The sequence below is a fragment of the Zingiber officinale genome, chromosome 4A, assembly GCF_018446385.1.
Source record: "Zingiber officinale cultivar Zhangliang chromosome 4A, Zo_v1.1, whole genome shotgun sequence".
Classification (NCBI taxonomy): Eukaryota; Viridiplantae; Streptophyta; class Magnoliopsida; order Zingiberales; family Zingiberaceae; genus Zingiber; species Zingiber officinale.
The window spans coordinates 161124276-161147207 of NC_055992.1; the positions used below are offsets into that span (position 1 = coordinate 161124276).

A 22932-nucleotide genomic window follows, 5' to 3' on the forward strand; every position below is an offset into this window, starting at 1 on the left:
GATAATCTTAGAATCTTCACTATGTCACCACTAACATTGATATCCAGAAAGCTAAAAGTACAATCTAAATCTATATATATGTTTGCAAAAAGGTTTCGTTTCTAGCCACTTAATAAATTCTTGGTGGTCCTTGTCTTTTCTGAAAAAAATGATTCCATCTTAAAGCTCAGGTCATTGGATGAGACATGATATGCTGGCTTGTACTCTACACCACACTTCTTATTTGGGGACCTTTGGCAATGAAATGGTCTATTCACCATAAGAATCTCAAAAATGCTACCCTGATTATGAAACTACATATTTGTAATATTACAACTGTTTTCCTTAACACTTTTCTCAAAAAGTATAGTTTTATAGTTAGCACAGCATGTAACCATAACTGAAAAATTCATCGACAAACTTATAGATGGTATGGATTTGTACCTTTGTTTCCTCTTTCTTTCACAATTGTTGCATATTTTTTGGTGTTGTCAATCCCCAAATGTTTGATCCTCTCCATATGAGAGAAGCCCAACTAATTCAAGTCAATTTGCTACCAGATGAGAGTCCAACCTCATTAATGTCCAATCCAACTCATCATTCTTCAAACATGTTTGCACACCTCTGGTCTTCGTGCTTTCTTTCCCATCTCTTTCAGCATTTTTCAACTTTTCTTGCCTGCAGTTTAAAAAGGGTCCATGCATTTCCAGGAATCCTGATCCAAGATCAACTTATTTTGAAAAGAGAAAGCAGTAAGAGTTCTCCCGAATGCTTCAAGCAACCATGAGTTCTCGCAGAGAATCTGAGACGCTAATGCTAGTGTTGAATGTTTCAGAGCCACCTTCTCTGTGGCATGAACTCTCAGGGTCAATCAGAAGCTCAATTTTACCCACAAGAAACAGACCTTCTTCACTGACCCAATGGATTGTATCAGTGATCTATGGCCTCTTCCCCATAGTTCATTGGGCAAGGAATTATAATCTCAAGTCTTTTAAGAGTGATCTTATTGCCGGATTGACTCTTGCAAGCCTCGGTATCCCACAGGTGATTGCTTGCATGATGTATCTTAATGTGCTGTATAGGTTTTTTTTTCCTACTAGCTCAATTGCTACAATTCCCTTGAGGCCATTTGATCTTTCGCAGAGCATTGGGTATGCTAATTTAGCTAAACTTGATCCTCAATATGGCCTTTGTAAGTTGCCTTTCCTTTCTCAAATCAAGTGTTGTTAGAGTCATAATTATTTTTCCCAAATGAGTTAATGAAGATTCATTCACTGTGATAGATACAAGTTTCGTGCCACCTTTGATATATGCCGTAATGGGTTCTTCACGAGATATAGCAATTGGTCCAGTTGCTGTAGTTTCGCTTCTTCTATCCTCAATGACTCAGAAAATAGTGGATCCTTTGGCTGATCCAACTACTTACAGGAATCTGGTGCTCACATCAACCTTCTTTGCTGGAATTTTCCAAGTTTCATTTGGATTCTTTCGGTCTGTGCTTCTTTCATTCTCCTAATATTCATTACTTGGGACATTTATTTCTCCATCTCATCCAATGTATGCAATGCTGTCTAGATTGGGCTTCGTAGTGGACTTCCTTTCACATGCCACAATTGTGGGGTTCATGGGAGGAGCAGCAATTGTAATAGGCCTTCAACAACTAAAAGGGCTTCTTGGGATCAGTCACTTCACTAACAATACTGATATTGTTTCAGTAATCAGGGCTGTTTGGGTTGCACTTCACCACAATGTAAGTAATTGAAACTCACAGATCCTCACTACACTTGTATTGTTTCTTGCAGTTGACCCAAAGTTATTCTTTCTCAACAACAGTGGCACCCTGATAATTTTCTCATCGGATGCTCATTCCTCATATTCATCCTTTTTGTGAGATTCATTGTAAGTATCTCAAAATTTTATTTTGCACTCACTTCTTTAATATTTGCAAGCTAAATATCAAAAGTTCCAACATTAGGGTGTGAGGAAAAGAAAACTCTTCTGGTTGGCTGCCACCACTCCTTTGCTTTCAGTCATTCTGTCAACACTACTAGTGTACTTGACAAGAGCAGATAAGCATGGTGTTAAAATTATTCAGCAAGTAAAAGAAGGCTTGAATCCTAGTTCTGTCAAACAAATTCAACTAACTGGGTCACATGTTGGCGAATCAGCAAAGATTGGTCTCATTTGTGCAATCATAGCTCTTACTGTATGCCTTCATGAACTTGATCAATCCATGATATCCGCATTCTTTTTTTATTTCTTTTTTCCAAATGAAAGCACAAATAACTAGTTTGTGACACATCCTCAGGAGGCTATTGCTGTTGGCAGATCATTTGCTGCAGTTAAAGGCTATCAACTTGATGGTAACAAGGAAATGGTGGCAATGGGCTTCATGAACATTGCTGGATCTTTGTCTTCTTGTTATGTTGCAACAGGTAAATATTACTGCTAAAAGAGTTTGTATCAGTAATGATCAGAAAACTACAGAAAGAACACCATCATTTGCAGGATCGTTCTCTCGGACTGCAGTAAATGTGAGTGCAGGCTGTGTTACAGCGGTATCAAATATCATAATGGCGATAACTGTACTGATATCCTTGGAAGTGCTAATGAAGCTCTTGTACTACACACCTATTGCAATATTGGCATCGATAATCCTTTCAGCGCTACCTGGTCTCATCAACTTCAAAGAGGCTTACATAATATGGAAAGTCGATAAGATGGATTTCCTGGCTTGCTTTGGAGCATTTGCTGGTGTCCTATTTGGATCAGTGGAAATTGGTCTCTTGACTGCAGTAAGTAGCTTAATTTTCAGTCAATTTTCTTGAGACGAGAAGTGGCTTTTTCTGAGATCTTTGATGGTGGCAATCATAGGTGATCATCTCCTTTGCAAGGATAATCATAAGAGCACTAAGGCCAAACATTGAAATGCTGGGAAGAATCGAAGGGACCAACATATATTGCAATATGAAGCAGTATCCCTTTGCCATTACAACACCAAACTTGCTAATAATTCGCATTGATTCACCTTTCCTTTGCTTCATCAATGCCAATTTCATAAGAGAAAGGTAAAGTTCTCCTAGCTACAAAAAATACTCTCTAGAATATCTATCAGCACTCAATTTTCACATTGTTGCTCCAGAATCATCGCATGGGTAACTGAAGGACATGATGCCATAAAGGAGAAAACAGGAATTGAAGTTACTTCGGTGATCATTGACATGTCCAGTTATTAGTCCATCAACTCAAAACCATAACATCAGTTCTTCATTCTTCTTCATGTCATCATTTGAAACTCCCTCATTGATTTGCAGATGTTCTAAACATCGACACATCAGGCATCTCAGCTATTGAAGAACTCCACAAAAAGCTGGTCTCTGCTTGTGTACAGGTAAGCCAAACAATTCTAGAAGTAAAAGTGAATGCAATTTGATTTATTTTTAACCTGGTCTCTATATGGTTTCCTTGACAAATGCATTTGGGTTTGGTATGCAGGTAGCTGTAGTAAACCCTGGTTGGGAAGTGATTCACAAGATGAAGTTGTCAAGGCTTGTCGACAAGATAGGAGCACGAATATTCCTCACTGTAAGTGAGGCTGTGGAAGCACTTGCTAGTAGTGCCATGAAACAAGAGAACTCTGATATTGTTTGATAAATACCAATTTTGTAGCTGTGGTTGTGGTTTTGTTACTTGGATATCATGGTGTAACTGGAGGGCTGAGGTTTTAATGTTTAGCAACAGGAGAAAAGCCTTTTGCATCTCTAAAATAAGAATACCTACAGTTAAAATGTATGAGTTGAGGATATGAGAATGTTAGTCTGTCATATACTATGGTAACTCTTAGATTTCAGGGATAATATAACAATGACAATGCTTCGATTTGTTTCATGTTTTGATTTACAAGACAAGAAAACTAGCTCTAGACAAAATCAATCAGTATACTGAACCAACTAAGTATCAACCTTGCAAATTCTCATTCTGCATGAGCAAATATATGTATATAAACAGATTTACTAGCAAGATACTCACAGAATTTAGACTTGATCAAACACCACTATTCACAAGAAATCCAAGGAAAACATGAATGAATCAGCATTCAACAATATACTTTTGGTTCTAGTATTTATGCGATCCTTACTACTACTACTACTACTACTACTACTACCTATGTACCATAACATAACGACTTTCAAACGTTTAAACTTCACTTGGTTTCATTAAATTATGAAGCCGTCATTAATGCTTCCCAATTACTTTTAGGTGTTGCTTTCACTCCCTTCTTCCTCCACATGCCTGCACAGAATACACACAATTGTAATGAGAAGCAAAGATAATTAGAATTAGAAATGTGCAGATGGCCTCTGGTTGCCTAGGACCGTGAGCCAACTTTCAAGAACTAATGCAATAAATTATATGAGGAAAAAAAAAGATGGCATATGGAAGACTTCAGACGCATATACAAGAGTACGGAGATGAAATAGAGGAACTCACGCTATGCAGAATTGAGTGAAGACCGGGAGTCTTGGCCTCTGGTTAAGGCCATACAGAATATGAGTTATCTGAGCATCATCGATTTCTGTCAGGAGCAATTGAAATGATGACTTTAGTGACATTGGTGAAGCAAGAGGTGCCACCAGCTTCATGTCATACGCTTCAGTTAGATCTGTGATCAGATGAGGAAGGTCACTAATAGTCCCCCCTTCAGTTAATAATGCTGGTTTGCTCAGGTTCGAAGGAGGATCAACTGATCCTTGTGGAGTAAGGCAACAAATTCTCAGTTTGCTACAGTTTGTCTCTGCGTTCAAGAGAGTAGTAGGAGAAGCTGAAGCAACATTTTTGATAAACTCTCCTGCAGCAAAAATATCTGTGGCTGATGGAAGAGAGTGATTACTTCGCCAGCCAAATCGCCTAGCCGATAACTGAAACATGAGACAGTTTTACCTCTGATGGCATACTAGATTCCAAATAAGACAATGATGACAGGAAGCCCCAAAAAATGTACTGTTTGGTTTAGCTTTACCTAGAATGTGGTTTTTGGTTTTGACTTGCATGGATGAGCTTAATTCACTCGTCATTATGTTCTATGGTTATGTAAACATCAAGGTTTTTCTTAATCTTTGGATTTATAATTGATATGCACATTAAACTGTAATTATGGTAAATCAATGAACACAACATAAACTGGAGCATGACTAATTGTAAATTTTAGAGAAACAAGTGTATATGTCCCCGAGGCTCCTACTTTGCTGGTTGATAAACATGTACTTCTTAGACTCTCCCTACTTAATACTAGTTGCACCATGATAGGTTTCATGTCACACAAAAGCATGGCATACAAATCAAACTTTTGATAAGACTATCTACACTTCTGTAGGGGTGAAACTATAAGTTATTAATGTTAGAGCGTATACTAAAAGCCTAGTTTTTTTATAAACATTTATTTTGAAATAAAGAATCACATTGGTCAAATATCTACATTTATATGCTAAATGTAGTTGTTCAATTAATTTATATTGAAGATAACATGGTGTATGGTGTCACACACAGAATATCATGTTATCAGTTCTTTATAAATTATAAACAGTAGCTCACGACTAAGATGGATAGGAACAAATCATTGAAATAATCATAGTGTAATTTGGTATTAGTTTATCTTGACAATAAAATTACACTAGTACACTCTGAGTGTATTGAGCAGGACCATTTAAGGTAAGTTCTTTTTATATTGATTGCATAAAAGAACAAGACCTTTGTTATTATGGAAGTGTATGCTCTTAATCATGATATAATAACAAGCACATATACTCAATATTCATTTCTTTAATTTATCAAAGGGTGCGATTTAGTTCGATAAATCAATAGACCCGATAAGTTGGGAAATGATATTATTTATATGGTGTGTTGTTGATTGTAGAATGAAACTGTGTCCTAGTAATCTAGGTTGATAATGTCCCCAAGAGGAGCTCATAAGGATTGTCATGTAAACCCTGCAGGTGGACTTAGTCCGACATGACGATAAGGTTGAGTGGTACTACTCTTAGAGCTAGATATTAATTAAAGTAAGTTGTCAGCAACTCATTTAATTAGTGGACATTCAATATCTTAAATACAGAGAGATTAACACACTTATGATAAGAAGCCCATATAGTAATATGAGATTGGTGCGGTAGTGCAATAATAACTCTTTAGTGAATGAGATATTATTGATGAACTCGAGTTGGGTGTTCGGGGCGAACACGGGAAGCTCAAGTTCATCGGGAGACCAAAACCAATTTCTCCTCTCGGTCCCTGTCGTAGCCTCTTATTTATAAAGTCTTATACCCACCTATACCCAACTTTTTACCCACCTTAAGATGGTCGGCCAAAGACTAGCTTGGAGCCCAAGCTAGGGTTGGCCAAACAAAGGCATGATGGGTCAAGTTGTGGCCGGCCCTAGCTTGAACCCAAGCTTAGGTGGCCGGCCAAAATAAAATAAAAAGGGAGTTTAAATTTAAATCTTTCCTTATGTGGAAGCCATGGTTTTAAAAGAGAGTTTAAAATTTAAATCTTTCCTTTTATAGCTTTCTACAAAAGATTAAGAGAAATGTTTGATATCTTTCCTTATTTGTAGTTAAAAAGAAGATTTTAATTTTTGATAAAACTTTCTTTTTTTGTAACCATCCTCATGGTTTTAAAAGAGAGTTTTAAAATTTAAATCTTTCCTTTTATAGCTTTCTACAAAAGATTAAGAGAAAGGTTTGATATCTTTCCTTATTTGTAGTTAAAAGGAAGATTTTAATTTTTGATAAAACTTTCCTTTTTTGTAACCATCCTCATGATTTTAAAAAAGAGTTTTAAATCTTTCCTTTTATAGCTTTCTAAAAAAATTAAGAGAAAGATTTGATATCTTTCTTTATTTATAGTTAAAAGGAAGATTTTAATTTTAGAGAAAACTTTCCTTTTTGTAAATCATCCACATGTTTTAATAGAGAGATTTTAATTTATAAAAATTTCCTTTTATAACCAACCATGAAGGGAATTTTTAAAAGAAAATTTTTATTTTAAAATTTCCGGAAAAAAATTAAGAAGTTTTAATTTTGTGTTTAAAACTTTCCTTCCTTGGAGGATTTGATATGGGCGGCCACATCCATAGAAGAAAAGGAAATTTTTTATCAATTAAATTTTCCTTTCATTGGCAAGGAAAATAAGGAAATTTTTATTAAAACTTTCCTTATTTACCAAGACCAAGGAATATAAAAAAGAAGATAGAGGTGTCTCACCTCATAACAACATGCATCTAGTATTCCTCTCTTCTCTTCCTTGTGGTGGCCGACCCTCACCCTCATCCTATCCTCCTTTTCTTCTTCTTTAGCCGGCGGCATCAACTCTCTAGGAGACTCTTGGTGGCCGGATTTTGCTTGGAGAAGAAGTAGAGAAAGGAGGATTTGTTTCTTTGCATCCCTTGGAGCTTGGTTGGTGACCGAAGTTCTTCATCTCAAGGAGTTTGTTGATTGACCAAAACTTGCTTGAAAAAGAAGGAAGCTTGGGTGGATTCTCGTCTCGGTAGATCGTCGGCCACACGACGTCGGAGATAAGAAGAGGAATACGGCAGAAGATCGTGAGGCCTATAAGCTATAAAAGGTATAACTAGTTATTAATTTCCGCATCATAACTAGTTCATCTTTTTTTTTAGATCTTGAAATACCAAACACAAGAGGCTAACGTTTCTAGGTTTCGGATTTATGATTCGAATTTGTGTTTCTTTTGTTTTTCGATCTTGTGATTCGATTATTCTTATTGGTTAAACCTAGGGTTACTATAAGGAGATTAAATATTGAATTTCGTTGAAAGGCTTTGTCTAGGAAGTGGTGGATGCTCCCATAAAGAAACCGATCTCTGAAATAAATATTTAATCAAATTTGTAACATAGGTGGATTTGAATTAATAATGTTAAGTATCGTTTGCGATCCAAGTCTAAACCTCTAAGAACAGATAAGTTGAATTTGGAATCAATAATGTTAAGTTCTGTTTGCGATTCCAAATTTAATTTCTAAAGAACACAATAGGTTGTTAGGAATGGTTCAGGACTTGTACAAAATTTTTGTACAGGGGAACCAGTACGATATTCCGAGTAGCAACCAACAATTAAAACTTTCTTTTGTTTGCAATATATTTAAAATGTCATTGGTGGGCCAGAAATTAGAACCCCATTTTCCTTTTAAAACATTATACATATAGTACAATAAAGAATTTGAATTATTGATTAATGTGAATCTCATGGAAGGATCAACATCAAATGATTCAGTTTCTTTCACACAGTAATAACTGTGAATGAGCAAGGGGAAGAACATGATTTATGAAAAGTGCAAAACGGTAACATTATCTTGCAGAATCATCTACTAATGTCCATGCCTACCTCAGAGCTTTGCTTCACATCAGGGGCATTATGCAGGTTCTTTTTCCAATGAGCAAACTGCAGAATTGGAAATCATTAGAACAGAATATGGGTACTATACAAACTTAAAGATGAAAATCTATGTACTTATACAATATCAAAAAATTATACATACTTATAGTATGTTTGGTTCATAAAAGAAGCTATTCAATTCCCAATGAATTTTGGTAGAATAGGTTTCCCTGAATTTGGTTGCAGAGCCAAGAATACTCTCTGACATAATTAGTATTCTCTAAATCCCTCTTGGTTATTCCTTGTATGGAACACACAAATTCTTGTTCTAATATGTTTGGCTTGTTGTTCCATTAACTGTACTAATGAATATATATATATTCCTATTCCATTCACTTGATTTCATATTTTCATTCCCTAAAAATAAGTACTTTATTCCTTGTCAATTGCATTCCGTGAACCAAACTTAGTGCCAGACTCTCCCTCAAACTGAAGATGTTAGTGGCAGAAATCATGGAACTTGAATTAGATGAAGGGAGCAGAGAAGTTCAAGTGGTATAGTGTTGATATGCAACAGGAAATCTTCTTGTGCCAAAATGGATGTTGGATTATGTTCTTTACCTATGTCAAAAAAATTTAGGCTTAGAAGATAGAATCCTTAATTCCCTTCCTCTATACAGATCTATCTGAGGGCTTGGAATATGGGTTTGTGTACATTGAACCAAACTTAATGCTAGACTCTCTCTCAACTGAAGATGTTAGAGGCAGAAATCATGGAACTTGAATTAGATGAAGGGAACAGAGGAGTTCAAGTGGCATAGTGTTGATATGCAATTGCAAATCTTCTTATGCTACAAATAGATGTTGGATCTATGTTCTTCTTCATCTATGTCACAAGTTGAGCAAATTGGTGTAGATATGCTTGAAGAAGGAACGAAACGATATAAGAAAAATCAACATTTTCAATGAGAAGATAATAATGCCAAAGATGCCACGAAAAAGAACAAATAAACTAGAATGGATCTAGTGCTATGTGAAATTGTGAAGCTATAGAAATAAAATAAATAATAATGCGAGTAAGTATGATTAATAAACTAGTAAGAAATCGTCAGAAAATTGAATAATTGATTGACCACGCATTTGGAACCATTGCGGCAGATGCCATTCTCATCCAAGGCGCCGCACACATCTCTTTCAATATCACTCCGTCCGATTCCATGTCCGGCGTCGCTCACAAGCGCCCCGTCCATGAACACCATGCTCTCCCCCACCTCCACCTTCACAGGCGTCACGTACTTCGTGACCCTCCTCGGCGGGAGGTTGTCGATCGGAGACAGAGGCGAGATGAAAGAGCGTCCCCCGACCTCCGACGCAGGTGGAGGGGAATCCAAGGAGGGACAGAGCTTGAGATGGCCGCGAAGGCGCCGCGTGGTGGACGAAGACAGATCGAACGAATCGTAGGGATAAAGGTGCTTCCCCGAGCGAGTGTAGCGGAGGAGGGAGGCATCGATGTCGATGGAGTCGCCGCTGGAGGAAGAGTGAGGGGTGGCGGCGACGCAGGCGTCGAAGGCGGGGGCGAGGAAAGCGCTTGGAGGGGGAGAAGAGAGCCGCCCCCTTCGGATCGAGGAAGGAGAGTCCATCCAGGACTCCGGCGGGCCGCTCCGCTCCATCAGATCGTCGCCGGCGGGCCGAGCTTCTCCGTTAGGTTTTAATGACCTGGTCCACGAAAAAGGAATAAAAAAAAATTAACGGCGAAGGCAACGCGGCGCGCTATTCGATTTCAAATTTAATTTTAAAAAAAATAATAAATTATATAAATGGTAGTTTTAAAATTTTATTATATCATCGAGATGCTATTTTTTTTATTGATAAATGAATTGAGTATAATTTTAAAAATAAAATAGATAAGTTTTTTTTTCAAAAAAAAAAACTAACGGTTAGGAAGATAATTTTAAAATTATCCAAATTTAGAACATAAAATGTGTTTTTCAAAATATAGTAAACTTAATGGATTGAAATGACGGTAAATAACTCCATAAACCTTAAATAAGGGAATTTAAGGTTCAAATTTGAATCTTTTATAAAAGAAGTTATATTGTAATTCAAAAAAAAAAAAAAGAGCGCCCATATAAAAAACCCTTTTATGAAAAAAAAAGGGTTAAAATAACGATTAATATATTTTTTCATCTAAAAAATATTATTATTTTAATATTAATATAGCAACTAATTTTATATTAAAACGATAGAGTGGGTTAAAATAAATCAATTTTAATTTGGTAAAGACAAAATTGTTTATATCAAATTTTGTATTAATTTAATTAAAATTATTTTTAAAAGGATCAAAATCACTTTAAAATTATTATAACACTTTGTAACATCTATTAAATAGTTATTATATATATAAAAGTATAGCATAATTACAATAATTAACAGTATTTTAGAGTTTTATAATAGTTAAATAGTTTTAATTAAATTCATTGTTTTATGTATATTTTTAATCAATTGAATTAAAAAGTTACTTTAACATAATATTAATATTAATATTAATATTATTATTATTAGGGAGGTCGTAAATTTAATCTTTATAAATAAATATAACATCCCATTTGGTAATACATATCAGATTAATTAAATGAATAAATTTAAATAACTCGTTAATTTAAATAAATTAACTTGAACACACACACATATATATATATATATATATTCAATTTGTTAATGTTCAAGAATAATATTCGCTTTTAGAAATAATATTCATAAATAATATTCTGGAACAACATTCATAAATTATATTCATCAATAAAACTCTTACTAATATGTTAAATAAATAAATAAAAATTAAAATAAAAAATAAATTTATATTATTAAGCTTAATAACCAATCCTTTATAATATAAAAGTTCAAATAATAAATAAATTTGAATTGAGAGTTCGATAACATTTAAATGATTCAAACTCAAGCTAAACTTGAAACAATCTCAAACTCATAAAAAAAAAAAAAACTAAATCTAAACAATCATTTCAACGATTTAATTCATTTTAGATTAAACTTATGAATACCACACAACTTAGCTCAGTTCTAATAAACTCTACAAGAACTTTTTTATTTAATTATTTCAATAAAAAGGTATGATCATCCACTCAAAATGGTTGGATGAGGCAAATTTTAACAACAGATTCTATACAATCCCCGTTTTAAATGAATCTATCCCAAAGAAGAAGGAAAAAAACAATGTGCACCTACAAGTAAATATTTGCAAACTCAAGCAAACACACATCCAAGATCATGTCAATGTCCATTTGTAGAAATTTGATAGCTATGGTTTCCTAGACCGTGGAGTAGGAACCTAAGACAGCGCGGCTGAACTAGAACTCATCTGCCTTAGACCGTCTTGCAGTTTCTCAAGGGAGGCCAAGACCTCGGACATGGCAGGGCGCTTCTTGGCATCCTCTCCGATGCATTGCTGAGCGAGGAGGCTGAGCTCAAGCGCCCCCTTCTTTGGATACTCCCCGCCGAGCTTCGGGTCGGCGATCCGGCGCAGCTTGTGCTTGTTGCCCAATTGAGGCCTCGCCCAGTCCACAAGTTTCTGCTCTGCTCCCTCTCTTGATCTGTCGAAAGCTCGTCGCCCCGTGAGAATCTCCAGGAGCACAACCCCGAAGCTGTACACATCGGCCTTCACCGAAAGCCTGCCTGTGGCGATGTACTCTGGAGCTGCATATCCATAGGTTCCCACGATGCGAGTCGATACGTGAGTGTCGTCGCCGGTCGGTCCGTCTTTAGCCAAGCCGAAGTCGGAAAGTTTGGCGTTGAACTCCTGCAAATGCAATCGATCGAAACAGAGCAAAAACCGGCTGTGAGATTCAGAAACCCTCTCTTGCAGGATCGAATGTCTGATACTCACTAAGTCGAGAAGTATGTTCGACGACTTCACATCTCGGCAGATGATCTTGCACTCGTCGTTCAGATACGATAGGCCTCTGGCGGCTTGAACTGCAACTTTGATCCTGGTTTGCCATGACAGAGGTTCAGCTCCTGCGAAGAGAAGAGAAGATTTTAGTGATAGCTCGAGCAGAGATTTGAACTTCGTTGCTCACTTCTGTTGAGGTGGTTGTCCAAGCTTCCTTTCGGCATGTACTCGTAGACCAGGAGCCGGTTGTCGCCCTCCGAGCAGTAGCCGATCAGCTTGACCAGGTTCGGGTGGTGGAGTTGACCCAGACAGTTGACTTCTGTCTGCGAAGAATTGGTAGCTTCCGGTCAACGATGTTCAGAGAGGAGGAAGAACTAAGCAGATCGTACCAGCCATTCATTGTGACCCTGAATTCCATCAGGTTTGAGTTTCTTCACCGCGACCACCATGGACGACGACGGCTCACCGATCCAACCTTTGTACACGTAGCCAAAGCCGCCTTCCCCGATGAGACTGTCGGAGCGAAAGTTTTTGGTGGCGTTTTTTAGATCGTTGAGACTGAAGTCCTTCAAATTGGAGGACAGAATTTCCCCTTCGGGTTCCCGCGCCGGAAGAGCTCCGCCGGCGATGGTTCCGTTGTAGGAAGTCGAGTAAAGATTCGACGAAATCGAATATGTCAGAGTCGAAGGAAGAGAAGAAGGGTCGGTCCTGCTGGTTATGGTTCTCGAAGCATCTGTACATGAGCAGGATTGGATTGTTAGAATCAAGCTGAAAGATGGCAACTTTAAGCAGTAAGATCAACGAAAGTAACAGATGAAGAACAGATATTTCATGAACTGCCTGAAAAGGAGTTCAAAGACAAAAACGAAGAACAATGATAAAAGTAGGAGATTGAAAACTCACAAGTAGGATTTTGCGTGGTGTCCGCCCTAGAGAACCAGTTGAAGCAGTTTCCCATGAAATCTGTCGACGAGATTGTGAAGGAGAGGAGATTAGAAATGCATGGGAATGAGAGAGCCAAAAAAAATGGAGGTTTAGGAGGTGTATGTGTTCGATATAAGTGATGTTAATGGGGAGTGGAGGAGGAAAGAAGTTCATATTGGGAGTTTCATGATTTGTTTGATTTATATTCATTCACATATATTGAGGATGTGAATAAATATATGAGAAGAGGTTTTTTCTCAGTACACAAGGAGGTGCAATTCAAGGCTTAGATTATATTGAATTATGTTGACTCATGCCGATCAAGATAAAATTTACTTAAGTGGAATAATCAACATTTTGCAAAATTACTAGTGTTTCGTAGCTCGACGATTAATGGTCAATTCGAAATATTGTCGCAGGTGAGGCGAATCTGTTTCAAGGAAATTGTGTCAATCGCAAGCTTTGGTCCGCCTGATCAGCCTCACGACTTACGTGCATCGAATGCCGAACTGATTAGGATAAAATTTACCCTAGTAAAATAACTAATATTTCATAAATCTCCAGAAATAAATTATTTTATTAAACAGTATAAAGATTCCAAGGGACTCTGATTGGTGAAAGGAACAGATGAAGGGAAAGGGAAACTCAGGGGAACGAAGGAAGAAGTCTGGCCTCATGATCCGGTTGAAGAATTTTCTCACATCATACAGTCAAACTTGAGCATTAGGGCTGAAGTCAACAACCTAGTTGGAAAATTTGATCAATCACGGCTCTGCTCATGTATGAACTTGCTCGATTAGGGCTGATGCAGCGGTAGGGGTTTTCCCACAGTTCCAAAATATTTATGGTTTGATTCTGGTGTATTGTAAGAAATTTTCTTCAGTGATAAAAAAATTGAGATTTGAAAACTTGAATATCTGGATTATCACTTACTCACCCTGAACGTGCTGTGCTGTGTGGGAACATCAAAATCTAAGATCTTTTTAGGAGTGCTCTTTCATTAATCATTCCGTGAAGGGTCTGATCAGTGGGGTTCTTAAAGTCTTGATCATTAAAGTCTTGAGGGGGCAGAAACTCAACAAAGCAGTTCCTACACTGGCACGTGCTTGGACTTGGACAACGGACTAAACGTATGAGAATTTAACTCATTTTTTCCATTAAAGTTGGAATTTATTTTTTCATTTGGTTTGGTGGACTTATATTTGTTGATGATTTTATGTGCGTAGGCATGTTGATGAATGGGAGAAGGCTTCGAACCGGAGAGAAAAGGATTTATTTTTCTTCTCTAGACACTAGAGAGAGCGTAAAAGGAGTATTAAAGCGAGAATTAGGGAGGAGGTCTTTGACGTAGACCCTCCAATGCTTAAGTCAATACGGTGGTCGAGTGAAAAGTGAAAAAGAAAATGAACAATAGATGCATATGCGCAATGTAAAGCGTGAGGATATTTTTTACATATCTAGCCAATAGCGAGAACCTCCTTTTATGTCGTCTCTCATAATCTCTGCATTAATGAGGCGACGAAGAATATTTGATGTCAGAATATATCTGGTGATGGAAGATGTACAACCTGAAAGATATACAGTTATCTTCCGAGAAATCTTCCGTTATTGATATATGAATCATTTTTTTTTATCACTTTTGTCATCAATGAGGCAAATGAGAGAACATACTGTCAGAATGTCGGGTGATGAAAAATATATAGTTACCATTCGAAAAAAGTTCCATCGCACGTATATATTATAGCAACAAAATATTCTTTAATAAGTAGTTGTTATTCTCTGACGGATTGTTGTGATTTTCTAACAATGCTATCCCATATTGACTGTCTGACCAACCTAATATCTGACCAACTGTTTGATGGGACACTGATAATAAAAATGGAGAACTAAGTCTCTTAAATATGACTAACTAGGTTTGTACTAAGAATTGCCTCATACATTTGTCTTATATATAAGTGGAGGCGCTGAGCCTCATAAACCCAATCAGTGTTGTGATCGATCGGTCATACACTGAGAGATAGAGAGGTATGCCCTGTAAACTCGACTGGTGTTTAGGCAAACCGACCATATGCTGAGAATTGCCTTAGTACTGCAAGACAGGAAACTATGTTTTGTAAACTCGACCAGTCTTTGGGCTGACCAACCCTTGGGCTGACCAACCCTTGAGCCAACCAGACATATGCTGAGAGGTAAGGAGATATGCCCTGTAAACTTGACCGACGCTTAGGCTAACCGACAATATGCTGAGAGTTGCCTTAGTGTTGCAAGATAGGGAACTATATATATGCCCTATAAATCCGACCAGCCCTTGGACCGACCAAACATATGTTGAGATGTAGCTAGGTAAGGAGCTATGTCTTGTAAACCCGATCGACGCTTGGGTCGACCAACCATACGCTAAGAGATAGGGAGTTATGCCATGTAAACCTGACCAACTATTGGAGTCAACTGAACATATACTAAGAGGTAGGGAGCAATGCCTTGTAAACTTGACTGGCGCTTGGGCCAACCAATCATATGATGAGAGATGGTGAATTATGCCCTATAAACTTGACTAGTCATTTGGGGTCGACTGGATTTATTATGTGTCTTAGCACTTAGATGTAGAGCGTTGAGACCCTTAAGTTAGGTCGGCTCTAAAGTCAACCAGCTCCGTATTGAATGTCTTAAAGTTGAGGGGTGAGGAGTTGAGTTTTGATGAGTGACTTGGCCATCTACTTATATTTTGATCTTGATTCACTACAAAAAATAAGGCATTTTGGGACAAAATTGAGGACGAATTTTAAAAAAAAATTCGTTGCAAAAATTTTAGGGACAAAATTTGGGACGAAAATTTTTCGTCCCAAAATGGTTGATGCCAACTTTTGGAACGAATTATGGATTGTTGCAAATTTGGGAACGAATTTGGGGATGAATTTGGCGACGAATAAAATTTTCGTCCCCAAATTCGTTGCAAAAAAGTATACAAATTTGCAACGAAAATTATTTTTGTTGCAAACTTAGGAACGAATTTGGGGACGAATTCACATAAATTTTTCGCCAAATTTGTCTCTATTTTTGCAACAAATTTGGGGACGAATTCGGTGATAAATTATATTTTGTTGCCAAGTTTGTCCCTAATATTGCAATGAATTTGGGGACAAATTCGGTGACAAAATTTTTTTTGTTGCCATTTTTGTTCCTAAGTTTGCAACGAATAATAAATTTGTTGCAAAACTGGCAACGAATACAAAAACTTACCAAATTCTTTGATAATCATAAGATAAATTTTCGTCCCAGAATTTGTCCCAAATGCTGGGACGAATTTTGGGACGAATTTTGTGGATTCGTCCCAAAATTCGTCCCAGAATCTGGGACGAATTCTGGGACGAAAATAATTTTGTCCCAAATTATGATAGAATTGGGACAAATCATTTTCGTTGTCAAATTCGTCCCTATATCAAATATTTTTTTCCAACTTCAATTTATTTCTGCAATACAATCCAAATACATAAAAACGAAATTCAAATAACAAATAATATGCATTCAACACATCCTAATTTAACATTCAACACATCCTAATTTAACATTCAACACATCAACTCATAATTCAAGAAATATAAAGATTTCAACAAAGTTTACAAAATCCATCTTGTTCAACAAAGTTTACAAGTTCAACAACCCAATGTTTTATAAGTCCATCATCCATCCAACAACACTAAGAATACATATAGTCATCTTCGTGTGCCACAAAATATTTGATCCCCATCAAATCTCCTTTGCCTACATAACAACAAACAAATAAACTAGATTATGTGTAACAAGAAATATTGTAAATATTATACGATATGGCCATGTAAAAAGAATAATTGGAAACAAAACATAAATGTGAAATTCCTTAAACATTCTAATAAAAGCCCTAATTCTAATAAAAGTCATATTTACCAACGATATGAATCATCCATGTCATAGCAACGGTAAATAAAATTATAAGCATTATTTTGAAGCTAAGTACATGTATCGTAACTATGATACAACCTAATATAATTGGCACATCATATAGAGAGAAAGAGAAAGAGATCTTGTGAAGTATGGTATTAGGGTTCAAATTTTCTCACTTAGTTAACTTTTTTTTCATTTTAATTTGCTGAATTTATAGTTTTGTCTTTGGTTGATATTTAATGTAAACTAAATGATGTTTAAAATAATTGTTCCTTTCATTGTGTTAACTAGTTGACAATTTCATATGAATAACTTTAGCACATTTTTAACAACTCTTTGCAAAATATTAAGGTAGGAGGATGCATCGTTATCTAGTAAAGAATTTTAGAATAATGTGATGTAATTCTAGATGAAATATAGAACTTTTATGTATCTATATAGTTTTGAGACTGTACATAGATCAAATTCAGAACTTTTATGCATCATTATCATTGAAGACAAAACAAGAAAGAGCAACTTATCAAAAAGAAGGAACACAATTAAACAACTATTTAAAGCTAACTTTAACATAATTATTTAAAGTTAACTTTATATAATTAAACAACTATAACATAATTATTTAAAGCTAACTGTATATATAGATCAGTAAATGCATATTAATGAACTTAAGAATACCGAAAAGAGGTGAAAAAATACAGCTGTCTTCAACTACAGTGAGATCATACCAAATTGAGACCTGCACAAACAACATTATCAAATCAGGATAAAAATAAAGTTAGAGTATTAAAGACTCCATTCATATTGCCTAGTTATGCTTTAATTTTGTTACTGGTACACAACTAAGAATCATATAGATTAGTCTACGTCAAAGATAAGTCATCTTATACATTGACAGTGGAACAGTGCAAGAAGACAACAGACTTAACCTACAAATGGTAGAGTTGAAAAGTTAAAAAACCATTGATTAATGTGTAAAGCAGTAAACATGAGAAAAAAAATTCATCATACATTATTAAAATCATCAAAAATCATCACCGCCATCATCGTTATCATCGTAGGCATCATCATCGTCGTCATTGGGAGGATTTTGACTTTGAGCGGAGCTCAACTGAAGGTGTTTCATGATTAATTCTTGTTGTCGGCGCATATCTCTAATATCTTTCTCCAAATTAGCCCGTTCTAGATCTCTTTGCACCCTTTCTTGGTCTCTTTGCGATATTATTTCCTTCAGATGGCTAACCTCATCAGTCAAGGTATTTATTTGGGTCGTAAGTGCTGATGTGGAGGAAGAAGTTCCAACTAATCTTTGGGTTCTACTCAAGGAACCTATCCCCAATATTCTTCCCCCTTTTGGTCCTCCACTGGCATCTAACCATAAACTCAAATTATTGCCAACAGACTCCTTAGACCCCTGACTATCGATACCAGCTTTGAGCATGTTTGAGCTAGCTCGAGTTGATCATATTTTTCCTGTTTTGTAAAACACATACGATATTGATTAGATATAATAGAAACACATATAATATTAAGACAATAATGGTAGGTAACTAATTAAATTTAAACCATATATTAAGGTAAAATAAATATTACCTTGACTGCTTTTGCTCTCGCCCCACTTCATGTGTTATCTTTTTTTTTTAAAAGTGTGAGTGAAAGTATCAATGAAAGAAGGCTCTTTCCCTGTCTCCTTGGTCTAAAAAAATATTATTTCAAATAATTAAATAATTTGATATATATTAAAAATTTGTGAAAGAGTGAAACAATTAACATTCTCCGTCTATGCTCATCTATGTTAACGGAGCCTCCCGCATATATAGCACTTGAGTCACCAGAATTGTGAGATTGATTCATTCTATTCATGTCACTCCTTTGTTTACTTTCCTCCGTTGCCCAAAATACAGTGATCCTCTCCCAATTTTCTTCAGTGATGAAGTTTGGCTTTTTCCCCTGACTCTTTGTGTGACTTAATACATGTCTAATGTGATCGTCACATTTCTTTTTAAATATTCTTCGTATCTCCATTTCGTCATTCGGGTCCCAATTATTTAAGCGCTGAAATAGAAATTTATTTTATTATATAATCACTGTAAAATTGAAGTAAACTCAAGAAAATATACTTTGAACTCGCTCCACCAAAGTTGTTTTGTGGCTGGTGGAGTGCTTGAATATGTCAAAGAATCCCCTCCCCAATGGTTGTTCACGATTCTATTTATTTCTCGAACAACTTGTACCGGATTTTCAAAGCTGCATTAAATTACAAAATAACGATGTTAAATAATTAAGATAGGTCTAACAAATAAAATATTTTATAGTACTTACGAATCACGGATGGGGACTAAAGGAGCTCTATCATTCCTAAACTCAGCAAATGAGTTTCTTGCTGAGTCAGGAGGATCTGAGTGGACGGGTAACTGCTCTGGGTAAGGTACTTGTGGCGGCGAATATGAAACCGGTGCAGAAGGTACATGAGATGGGCCCGGCTGACGAAGGGGTGATATAGGTACACTGGCAGGGGAATATGATGCCGATGGAGAAGACACATGGGATGGGTTTGACTTCCACTTTATTACTTGATCCACTCATAACATACCGTATGACTTAGTTTTTATTATCTTTGATGGACTTGGCTGGAACTTAAATGGCCCCATATAAAGGGTTTGGATCAAGAGATAATTGAGTATTAAAACTTCTTCTCATCCCATAGAACTCACAATGCACTGCAATTACGATTCAACTCTTAAATTTTAATCACTTAGAGCATCCATAATCGGTATTATAATGTTCATTCAACTCAATTATATCTATTTGTATAAATATAATTGAGTTGCATTAATATAATTTTTAAAATGATAATTATTAAGTAAATTTAGTACGATGTACATCTGCTGCAAAAAAACGTGATGAGGCCCACGGCATCACCTTTTTTTTTTGCATCAATAGTTGAAATTCTTATAAATCAGGTATATAATAACTTTTTTATTTTATTTATTTATTTAAACAATCGGTTACGCTAATAAAAAAATAAACAAGAAAATTAAAAATTAAACAAGTTACGCTGGACGTGCAGTATGGTCCAAGTAATTAATGTGAACAACCGACTTTTAGTTTGAATGCGATGTTGTGCTTCCACACTAATATATGCCATTTGTCACGAACGGTAATGCTAAAAGTTTGATCTGTCGAGAAGAACAAGCACACACTGGGGCTGGGTGTTGGGAATCCAGCGGCACCGGCCAGTTCATGTACTTCTCTGTACAAGTCAATTGATATTTTGCTTCTAATATAATTAATTGATGAATCGGTGAGTTGGATGGGCAATGATTTTGTCCCTCTGACTGCTTTGTCCACCCTCAGCGTGTCAGCGTGTGTGGTTGACTGAAGAAAGCATGGCGCCGTGCCTTTTGAGCTTGTGCTATCAAGTCCCCTTCTTCATTGACTATGCATGCCTAACAATTTTAATACTTTTATAATCTAATTGATTAGTAAATGATGTTTTTTTTTGTCAATAAGAACACAATCTTAATTTCTAAATACGATCATGAATTTTATGTAAATATTAAGTATGTCGACGGATGATTCATATTTGGATGAAGTCAATGCGATGAATAATGAAAGAAAAATCTATATTAAGATTTTTAGTAATAAAATTCTATTACGATGTTATATAATAGATTTTTTTTATGATTTTTATAACAGAATTCTTTTATAATTTTTCATAATAAAATTCTATTATGATTTTATCAGGTCTGAAGTTTGTGCATTATTTATAAGGGTCATTGTAAACCTATTGTATAACAAACAATCACAATAAAAATCATGTAATATAATTTTTCTTATGTAGATAGAATTCTAATAAAGTTTTGGCCGTTTTTGTGGAGTAGGCATTTCGTCGAAACACGATAACTCTTCTTCTTTCTCTTCTTCTTCTCATTCCTCGTGTTTGCTCTCCTTTTGTGCGTCTTTGTCTTGTTGCTCCGTGCGATCTCTTTTCTCTCTCCCTCTTCTTTCGCGCCTTAGAGGTTGAGAGGTGTTGCCCTATCTTTACGCAACAATTGGTATTAGAGCTACAGGTTGTTTGGCGGATTTCTTCAACATGTCGGGGATGACTTCTGTGAAGTTTGATATGATGAAGTTTGATGGGACCGAAAACTTTAGATTATGGCAGAGAAGAGTCAAGGACTTGTTGGTGCAACAAGGCATGATGAAGCCACTAGGAGAAAGAAAACCGGAAAGCATGGAGAGATCAGATTGGGAAGAACTTCAGGCGAAGGCAGTAGTAACAATCAGACTTTGTCTTACGGATGACGTGATGTACCATATTATGGACGACGAGTCACCGGTGACAGTTTAGCAAAAGCTGGAAAGCCGGTACATGTCAAAGTTATTGACAAACAAGTTGTATTTTAAGCAAAAATTATTCGGGCAGAAGATGACAAAAGAACCGATCTGAGCCAACACATCAATGTATTCAATTAGATAGTAAGCGATCTGAAGTGGGTTGATGTGAAGATCGAAGATGAAGATAAAGTGTTGATGTTGTTGAATTTTCTACTTTCATCTCCTACGTGTGAGATTTGGTTATTACTTTGATGTGGGGTAAGGAAACTCTTAAATTAGAGAAGATCACAAGTACTTTGCTAGGTTTCACCAAAGGAACAAAACAAGCGATAAAGTTTCTTAGGGAGAAGAACTTGTGGTAAATATCAACAAAGAGCATGGTAGGAGTAAATCTCGACATGGATCGTGTAACAACAACAAGGCTCATTCTAAATCGAGAAGGAAGAAGGTAATCACGTGCTACAAATATGGAGACAAAGGTCATATCAAGAGAGATTGTCCAGAAATAAAGAAATATATTATAGAGAACAAAGATAGTTCGATAAAGTTTACAAACATAGTTGCAGAAGAAAATTCAGAGAGCGGTGATGGAGATATGCTATCAATTATGTCCAGTTCGAAGTAGTTGACGGATGCATGAATTTTAGACTCTGCATGTTCATATCACATGACTCCAAACAAGGATTGGTTTGACACCTATAGGGCAGTGGATTCTAGTTTAGTGTTGATGGGAAATGATGCGTCATGTAAAGTTATCGATATAGGGAACGTTATAATCAAGATGTTTGATGGTGTGATTAGAACTTTATGTGATGCCAGATATATACCAAAGCTAAGGAAGAACTTGATTTCACTAGGCACACTGGATGGTATTGGTTGCAATTACAAATCAGTAAATGAGACGATGAAGGTCAGTAAGGGAGCTCTGACGGTAATGAAAGGAGAAAATGTAGCAGGAAACATTTACAAGTTGATAGGGACTACAGTTGTAGGTGGAACCACCTCAGTGGAGTCTGAATCAGACAGTACTGTCTTGTGGCATATGTGGCTAGGGCATATGAGTGAACGTGGGATGCTAGAACTTCACAAAAGAGATTTGTTAAAGGGTGTCAAGACGTGCAAGTTTGAATTCTGCAAATTTTGTATTCTTGGGAAACAAAGCAAAGTGCAATTCATAACGACAGCAAACAAGATGGAGGGGATTTTGGACTACATACATATGAATCTCTGGGGACCAACTAGTGTAGCATCACGTGGAGGGCACTTGTATTTTGTGAGTTTTATTGATGATTTCTTGCGAAAGGTATGTGTATACTTTATGCGTCACAAGTCGAAAACTTTTACAAAGTTTAAATTGTGGAAAACTGAAGTAAAGAACCAGACCGGAAGAAAGATCAAATGTCTTAGCTCAGACAATGGGCATGGGTACACAGATTCAAAGTTTCAAGGATTTTGTGAGCAGCATGAGATAATGAGG

At 36.3% G+C, this 22932-nt stretch overlaps 3 protein-coding genes across 5 annotated transcripts; 1 reads left to right on the forward strand and 2 right to left on the reverse strand.

Annotated features, from left to right (window-relative positions):
• Positions 1 to 250: 250 nt before the first annotated feature.
• LOC121972038 (low affinity sulfate transporter 3-like) lies at positions 251 to 3867 on the forward strand. 2 transcript variants are annotated; one of them, XM_042523627.1, is made up of 13 exons: positions 251 to 409; positions 690 to 1023; positions 1123 to 1171; positions 1263 to 1470; positions 1555 to 1729; positions 1813 to 1878; positions 1955 to 2185; positions 2288 to 2414; positions 2488 to 2774; positions 2854 to 3047; positions 3122 to 3207; positions 3294 to 3370; positions 3475 to 3867. In XM_042523627.1, exons 2-13 carry the CDS (start codon positions 748 to 750, stop codon positions 3628 to 3630), a joined length of 1932 nt encoding a protein of 643 aa, XP_042379561.1. In that variant the 5' UTR covers positions 251 to 409; positions 690 to 747; the 3' UTR covers positions 3631 to 3867. The 2 variants fall into 2 exon arrangements, with proteins under 2 accessions (XP_042379561.1, XP_042379560.1); XM_042523626.1 differs by lacking the exon at positions 251 to 409 and adding an exon at positions 456 to 606.
• Positions 3868 to 3973: 106 nt separating this feature from the next.
• LOC121973851 lies at positions 3974 to 10084 on the reverse strand. The gene is made up of 4 exons (XM_042525196.1): positions 9499 to 10084; positions 8375 to 8431; positions 4471 to 4898; positions 3974 to 4272 (listed from the first exon to the last, which is right to left on the reverse strand). The coding sequence occupies exons 1-4, from the start codon at positions 10033 to 10035 to the stop codon at positions 4236 to 4238; spliced, it is 1059 nt and encodes a 352-aa protein (XP_042381130.1). The 5' UTR covers positions 10036 to 10084; the 3' UTR covers positions 3974 to 4235.
• Positions 10085 to 11452: 1368 nt separating this feature from the next.
• On the reverse strand, positions 11453 to 13366 carry LOC121973852 (probable serine/threonine-protein kinase PBL3). Of its 2 annotated transcripts, XM_042525199.1 has the most exons (5): positions 13176 to 13365; positions 12662 to 13005; positions 12460 to 12595; positions 12267 to 12397; positions 11453 to 12179 (listed from the first exon to the last, which is right to left on the reverse strand). In XM_042525199.1, exons 1-5 carry the CDS (start codon positions 13228 to 13230, stop codon positions 11712 to 11714), a joined length of 1134 nt encoding a protein of 377 aa, XP_042381133.1. In that variant the 5' UTR covers positions 13231 to 13365; the 3' UTR covers positions 11453 to 11711. The 2 variants fall into 2 exon arrangements, with proteins under 2 accessions (XP_042381133.1, XP_042381131.1); XM_042525197.1 differs by having other exon boundaries at positions 11453 to 12397; positions 13176 to 13366.
• Positions 13367 to 22932: the final 9566 nt, after the last annotated feature.